Below are 7,986 nucleotides of genomic sequence, written 5' to 3'. Positions count from 1 at the left end.
GACCATTTGACCCTTTCCCTAGTCATACTATTCCTTTGGCTGTCAAATGACAAGTGACCTTAAGAAGATCACTAAGAAGGGAAACAAGCTGAGACAGGATATTGACCAGGATCTTGCCAAAATACATATCTCCAAATAACTCAAACACACACCCCCAGGAAGTTTCAAAATGTGTCCTGGTAGGGGCCTGGAGAGGCTCAGACACTGGCCCCTCCCTGCCCACTGAGCGGACCAGGGCAGTTATAAAATGGGACCAAGCTGGGTAGGAGTACCTGCCAACATTACCATGAAGCTCACTGGTGCTCTGGTGATCCTCGGGGCTACCCTGCTCCTCCTAACTTCAGGAGGAGGTGGGTATTACTGTGGTGGGGTCAGGGATACAAGCTCTCCAGGCTGTCACACCCTCTATCCTCTGGGATATACTGATGTAGGTCTTTCAATCGAGGATCACCTTGTCTTTGTGTTCCAGATTGTGGCATTTGTCCAGCTATAAAACAGGATGTTCATCTATTTTTTTACAGGACCCCAGAAGAGTATGTTAAGTATGTGGAAAAATACAAAGATGACCCTGAAACACTGGAAAATACTGAAAAACTCAAGAAATGTGTCGATAGGACATTGACGCAGGAAAACAAGGAACATGCGGCTGCTTTCATCGTGAGTCTCTATGTGTCTGGTTAGGGGCAGGAATTGTACCCCTACCCACCATTGAAGCTTCTCTGAGAATCCAGAAATGTGACACACCTGATTGAGGATATCAGGAGGATGGGGCAGGAAGGGACTCTCAGGCTGCCTGAGCTGGGCCTGGATGCTCATCTCAGCCAAGCCACACTAGATCCCTGCCGAGTTTGGCCTCCATCAGCCTTCCTGACAGCCTCCCGAGTCTAGCTGCACAAGCTTGAAACCTAGAACCCTCTTCATCCTGGGTCTTTTATCCTAAATTTTCAAGCCTACCACTACAGCCTAAAAATATTCATCTGTTTTCCTGTTCTCAGCACTTTCAAGACTGTTCTGTGGAATCCAGGCCTGGGACATTCAAGGGTAGAATTAAATTGAAGCCCCTGTTGGTCTTAGAACTGGTGGGATAAGTCATTGCCTTTAGCTGCAGATATCTGAGGGACATCATCATCATGTGACAGGAGTCAGTTCCCTTGTGGGTCCCCAGATTCCAACAGGCTCACATGGAGGCCTTTCAGCTCCTCCCCATTCTGTCCCACTTGTACCTATGGTGTCTCACAAGGTGACTCTTCCAATTTGACTGGACTGGAGGCTCTTTACAAAGCTTGTCTCAAGAGGTCCTTGTCAGACACAAGAGCAATTGCAAACCAGCTAAAGGTCCTTCTAGGAGGTGTATCCATGGATGGGCAGTGGAGCATAAGGTCTCCATTACCACTGATTCCTCACTTGGCTCTCTGTTTGCAGGAAAAAATAGAAGCCAGTCCGTCATGTTGATGGCTACATCTTTGCTCTCAAGGAAGCCACTTGTATGATTACCTGCATAGATGCAGCAAGCCCTACCCCTTCTCTCAGGTGTCTAAGAACAGGAATCCAACAATAAAAGCCTTGCAATTCACAGGGACCCTGGATTTTTTTTTTATTCAAGGTTTGGTGTGATTAGGTTGAAGGATACTGCAGGGACAACCTGTGGGACTTTGAAGTACCACCGCTCAATTGTGGAGCTGCCAAAATGCATTAGAGAATGCTAAGAGACAATAGTCACTACACCAGAGTATCTCTCACCTTCATGGGACAGGGTCCACAGGGCACATATATGAACTCCCCAGCAACATGGAACTGAGTAGGGCCAGTGACACCAAGGGTCTCTTGAGGTCCAAACAGGCTCTAAATTGCAGAATCTGGCCCTCCTTCTCATTGTTTCATACATGAGCAAGTTGGGCAGTGTCTGTGCATCACAATGTGTCAAATCTAGAAGACAAAAATAAAAGTACCAACTTTGAAGGCTGTTGTGAGGCTTCCTGCCCCTCACAGCGAAGAGAAGTTCAGCCTGGAAATCAGTATGGGACCTGGCAGGAACCAGAACTCAGTTTATCCTAATATCAACTACCCAGTTCTGAACTCAGTTACTTCCCCACTGGGTGTTACATGGAGTGAGGATCCAGGGTCCTAGGTTTTAGGACCTGTCCTGCATCTCTGCTCTGTGGACATGGCAGGAAGTCCTTTCCCACACCAGTCACCAAATATTTGCCCAGTGGCCAGTCCTAAGGCCATGTGCCTTACTGCTCCATCAATGAGCCATTCCTTACATGGGTCCGAGGCTCACATACCAGGCATAGGGAGAAGAATATATATAGGTTCCTCATGATGCAGAGGCTCATGGAAGGCCCAACAGGTGCAGACTTTCTAATTATAGAGTATGCTCTAAATACAGTAAAGTGTATTATTCTTTTTCATAAGGCTGGAATAAGATAGCTATGGCTGAATCTTTATAAAGAAAAACTAAACATTTTGAAGGCTGCAGGTCCACAGCCCTGCAGCCTCATTTTTTAGCCTCTGTTGAGGATCCCCTCACCAGCAGAGAGACTGAAAATAGAACTAATCTCATGGCCAAGTCAGTGTGTGGGTTGTCTCCAGTACTCAGCCAGTCTATAACATGTGTTCCTTCCCATGGCAACACCCCAGAGACCTGATCACCTTTCAGTTGTGTCCTGCTTCTCCATCACATCATATCTTGAGACCCAATGATGGAAACTAAGTTTCCAGCACAGGAACCAGATTCAAACCAAACAGTACATTAGGAGGCCATCTTGCATACACTGAGGCCTGATGTCTGTGACCCAGGCCTCCAACTCACCCTTGTCTAGCCAGAGATTGCTTCTGAGGGAGATATCCTGCCTTCTGGGAGCTAAGGGTGCTCTAGGGACTATGAAAATGCTGTGACCTAACACTCCTCACTACACATATAAGCCAGAGGAGGCTATTCTACCATGCTTCTCTCTACAGATTAAAAAAAAAAAAAAAAAAAAAAAAACAGAGTTTCTCCATCTGGTGCACAGCTCTACTTGGTTAGCTGGGATTTTCTAAAATGCTAACAGGTTTTTCATGTATACTTTCATGTAGGGTATTCATCTGCAAATGAGTTTATTGTTGGGTGAGGTAACTCTTGTCTCCCTGAGACAGTTAAGAAGAAAGCTTCCTTACTCCGTTCATTGAAAGAATTTAACACTAGAGAAATATAGTCCTAATGCACTTGATTAGCCAGTGTTCGTTTCCATCATAGAAAGGTGTTTATCTTCACTTGTGATTCTTTGACTATTGGGATGGAAGTGATGTTCTTGCCTTCATTCCTGATGTTATTTGATGTTTTCCATTCTAATCTTTGATTTGCTTGAGACAGGAACTCACTAAATATTCTATGTTGTGCTCAAAAGTGGAAAGAGCTGCCTGCTTCTGCCCCTTTGTTCTACGATTTAAGAAATGTACCACTACAACCCACTCATTTAAATTTCTTCTTCCTCTTCCTCCTCTTTCTTCCTCCTCTTTCTTCCTCTTCTTCCTTCTCCTCCTCCCCCTTCTTCTTCCTCCTCCTCCTGTTCTTCCTGTTCTTCCTACTCTTTTCTTCCATTCTTTTTTCTCTCCTTTACTCTCTTCTTTTGAGATATTTTCACTATTTTGTCCTGGCTAGCCTAGAACTTGCTGTGTAGACCATGCTGGCCTTGAACTCACTAGGATTCACATGTGTTTGTCTCATGAGTGCTTGGATTAAAGGCACTCATTCCCTTCTTCAGCATCTCTTATAATATCTTGAGCAAACTCACTACAATTTTATCAGTGTTATGAACCTAGTGTGAACCTAGTGTCCACAAAGAATACTCACTTGGCACAAAGGAGTGTATAAGACCAGGAAACATAGTAGGAGCTCAAACTTCTCCCACAAGGAAAAACTTGCTTCAAGGAACTAGACACACCCAATCAGGAGGAAGCAGACAAAATATATCATCCCATTTAAACCCCTGACTTTATTTGGGGATGTCTTCTTTTCTCTCACCTTTTTTTTCTTGACTCTAGTATTGTGGGGTTGAAACAGTGGAGGAAGATGAGGGGAAAAGAGTAAAATAAAGTAGAACCCATAAAATAAAAAAGAAAAGTTAGGCCCACCATGGAGCTAAGGCAGCATGGGAATGTGATTTCAAATTCAGTAGAGAAAAAAGCAGGGGATGAAGGGATAAAGGGATGGATTTTTTTTTCAAGATAGCACTAAAACTTTATTGCAGCCACAACTACTAGAGTATCTCCCAATCAACTCCCAAATAGGATTTTCTGTTTGTTCTTTTTCGTCGTCCTAAACCTGTGTCAAGAAAGATTGAGGGAATGATTGTGCAACTGGAAAAATTGCTGGTGGAAATGGGTGTCTGAGAGACAAAAAAATGGTTAAATGAGAAAACAAAAGGATTCATTCTGCTCTTTCCTTTCTGAAAAGGTATTCTGTCCCTGGGCATAAAATAAATAGTGCTACACTAACTTTACATTTTTTAATGCTGATGAGAAAGGAACAACAACATCCAAGAGACAATGCGTTATAGACAAGACTGTGGAATAAAATCATCCTATATACAGGAAGGATGTGGTAACATCAGAATGAAATTCCACAAAATTTTTGCACTGGGGGCAGAAATTTATTTATATTTTTTCAGGAAATGAAAAACTTTGGATGCCATCAAAACTCATAAAGATTTGAATTGATTAGGAGAAGTCTTCTGAAAACCTTAGTAAGTAAACCAAAAAAGTGCTTATTTCAGTGGAAATGTCTCTGTTTACAATAACCTGCTAAACTCATCACAATTACTGGCATGAAACAGATACAGGAAATGTGGTGAGAATTTTGGAATTTTGGTTTCTTTTTTAAAAATACAGAAATATTATGGGAATCTGGATTTGTTTTAATTCCAGGTGTAGGATATGAGGGGGGCTTCAGATTTTCCACAGTAGCTGACTATGATTTGCTTCATGCTTTAGTACAGGAATAATTTTGCCATCTGTGTATAGTTTCTGTTACTTGTGATATGTAGAATTATCGGGACATTTTAGTGGCTATATGAATGTTATGGCCCTGGGATGAGTGGTTGGTTGATTGTTGTTGATCATGGTCTTTTAAGTAGTCAGGTGCAAAATTGAAACAGCAAAATGAAACTAGATATCCTGACAGCAAAGATCAAACTTGCCCCCCAAGGAACTCAGTGCCCAAATTAGCAAGATGTAGTTTAATGATTATGCTGCCCCCTTTCTGACCTCTGACTTTATTCTAGGATCTATTTCCTTCTAGTTCCCCTATCTGCTTTTACAAAAAAAAAAAAAAACTCTCATCTAGTGTTAGGAGTTTGAAATGGTGGAAGAAAGAGGATGGAGAAGAGTGGAAGAAAGAAGAACTCACAAAATAACTAATGAAAGGTACAGTGGACCCTTATCACATCCCAAATGCCCCATCTCCTAATATTGCTCCATTAGAGGTGACTTTGTATGAAAAGTTTCAAGGAGGCATGAAACATTGAAGTTACAGCTGGAAAAGGCCTGGTGCTCCACAATAGCTTCTTATAAGCCTAACTACATTCCTACTTTTCAGCCACATCCTACAAGATCATTATTTTTCTTGAATGTTTTGGAAGTTGCCTTAGAAGGGTCAGATCTTTTTCCATAGACAAAATTATGTGCCAGAGAGAATCCATTGCTAGAGCTCTACTTCTGTTGCTGGGTAGGCTTTAGCCCTATGCATCCTCTTCCAGCTTTGCAAAAGTAGCCATGATAGTGAGCTATACAAATGGATCAACATCCTCAGGAAGCTGAAGAAAATGGCAAATGCCACCTGTATATTGACAGATATTGAGATGAGTTGTTCTGGAACCCCCTGAATTGCTGGGTGACACTCAGAGAAAGGAAAGCCCTAAAATGTATATGGACATTCACGCTACTTTATGTTTTGGAACAGATAAAGCCTGAAGTTTTATATATCTGTCTAATATGTGTATATATGTAATTTAACTCTCATTTATAATTTGTAATAAATATACCATGTTATGTTATAATATAAAATAAATTGTAATATATTTTATTATATAAATATATTTAACATATAAGTGTGTGATTTAACTCTTGGGCTAGAAATATAGCTATGTGTATAGAGTGATTGCCTGGCATGCACAGGCCCTGGTTTTGATGCTGAGCACTGCACAAAACTGCAATGGTGGCATACACCTGAGTAATCAGCACTTGGAGGTAAAGACAGGAAGATCAGAAGTTCAAAGTCATCCTTAGTTACATGGCAGGTCTGAGGCCACCCTGAACTACAGTGCACCATGACTTAAAAAAATAGTAGCCGGGTGTGGTGGTGCACGCCTTTAATCCCAGCACTCGGGAGGCAGAGGCAGGCAGATTTCTGAGTTCGAGGCCAGCCTGGTCTACAAAGTGAGTTCCAGGACAGCCATGGCTACACAGAGAAACCCTGTCTCGAAAAAAAAAAAATAGTAATCCCTAAAAGGCTCACTTTATGTAGTTAAAGAGGTGGCTCAATGGATTACAGCATTAGATACAGCTTGAGAAGACCCGGGTTGGTTTCCAGCTCCCAAATGAGAGCTCACAACCTGCTACTACTATAAAGTTGACATGATAAAACATAATACATGATACATGACTTTGACTCTCTCTGCCCTTGGGTATTTAGGCTGATATTGGTCCATGAGAGCAAAAGGAGCAGATGTGACAGACTGAGGCCCTGTGGGTATCTTTGGTAATGGAAAAATACCAGGAGATAGATTAGCATTGCTTGGGGTGATTTAAGGCTTACTTAGGTTTATGAGAGGGTGGGCAGAAACACGGAGGATGGGAAAAGATCAGTGGTGAAAAGTTGAAGGTAACAAAATACCTCATAGCATGGGAAATAATTTCAGGAATCTCAGGTGCTAGATGAAGGGATTCTTATCAGAAGGAAGCTAAACTTGCAATCTTAACCGAGTCTATGTGTAATTCTGAAAGTAGAGGTATGGATGAGGTTTGAATTCTCAAGACAAGGTCAAGGAAGGGAAAGGCCTTCCAAAGAAGGGAGTCCTCAATCTTGCACCAAGTCCCAGAATGGTATCCCAAAATTGATAGACCTTAATTAGAAGAGCACCATATACTATTTCAAATGTAACTACAGTTTCAGGGAATCTGATGGCTTCTTCTGACATCCACAGGTACCCACCACCAAATGGCGCATCTAAATGAATACAGGAAAAATACTAATATATTAACATAAATTAATTAAAAATAATAGAGACAAAATTGCAAAAGCCTAATTTACAAATGAGTCAGCAGTCTAGACAGATAAAACAGCTTACAAGATTCAGTGTAATCTCTAGTTTCACACATTTCCTGCATATGGGAAATGTTTCTTCTTCATGGTTTGCATGAGTCTAATGCACATGCATGTCACATTTTACCAGTGCATAAATCAGACTCACAAAAATGTGTCTGACCACAGGAGCAGGTGAGACAGCCATCTTGTATCCCTGGTCCTTCATAGACCAGTCTGCACAGGAGAGCCTGCAGACTGCAGAAGCAACATAGCTTCTGGGACAGGCCCCATTTCAGGCCCTCATCTTCAGCCAGGAATCAGATCTGAGCTCCAGACATCTGTGCACCTTCCATGGCAGACCAGAGGTGGCCTGCAGAGAGTACTCTGACCATTGAGACTCAGGAGAGAGTTGGACTCCCATGAGTACTGACAGAGGCTAACAGAATCACAGGAGGAACAAGCTCCAGCCAGAGACAGCTATAACAACTAATGCCAGAGATGAACAGATGATGAAAGGCAAGTGTAAGACTGTTACTAACAGAAAACAAGACCACTGGGCATCATCAGAACCCAGTATGCCCACCACAACGAGTACTGGATACTCCAACATATCCAGAAAGCAAGATTCAGATTTAAATCATATCTCATGATGCTGGTAGAGGATTTTAAGAAGGAAATTAATAACTCACTTAAAGAAATAC

At 42.0% G+C, this 7,986-nt stretch overlaps 1 protein-coding gene across 1 annotated transcript; it reads left to right on the top strand.

Annotated features, from left to right (window-relative positions):
• The first annotated feature begins 276 nt into the window (after positions 1–276).
• On the top strand, positions 277–1,570 carry LOC110299237 (major allergen I polypeptide chain 1-like). Its single transcript, XM_021168886.1, has 3 exons — positions 277–350; positions 470–657; positions 1,423–1,570. The coding sequence occupies exons 1-3, from the start codon at positions 287–289 to the stop codon at positions 1,450–1,452; spliced, it is 282 nt and encodes a 93-aa protein (XP_021024545.1). The 5' UTR covers positions 277–286; the 3' UTR covers positions 1,453–1,570.
• The last annotated feature ends 6,416 nt before the right edge of the window (positions 1,571–7,986 follow it).

Source organism: Mus caroli, chromosome 7, assembly GCF_900094665.2.
Source record: "Mus caroli chromosome 7, CAROLI_EIJ_v1.1, whole genome shotgun sequence".
Taxonomy (NCBI): domain Eukaryota; kingdom Metazoa; phylum Chordata; class Mammalia; order Rodentia; family Muridae; genus Mus; species Mus caroli.
Note: the sequence above shows the minus strand (reverse complement) of the source record. Positions and strands in the feature narration are given on the sequence as shown.

Excerpts from the sequence above, each read along its gene's own strand:
- LOC110299237 (XM_021168886.1), top strand. The coding sequence starts at position 287 with ATGAAGCTCACTGGTGCTCTGGTGATCCTCGGGGCTACCCTGCTCCTC. Across the intron at positions 351-469 it reads CCTCCTAACTTCAGGAGGAG|ATTGTGGCATTTGTCCAGCT; the intron begins GTGGGTATTACT and ends TTTGTGTTCCAG. Across the intron at positions 658-1,422 it reads AACATGCGGCTGCTTTCATC|GAAAAAATAGAAGCCAGTCC; the intron begins GTGAGTCTCTAT and ends CTCTGTTTGCAG.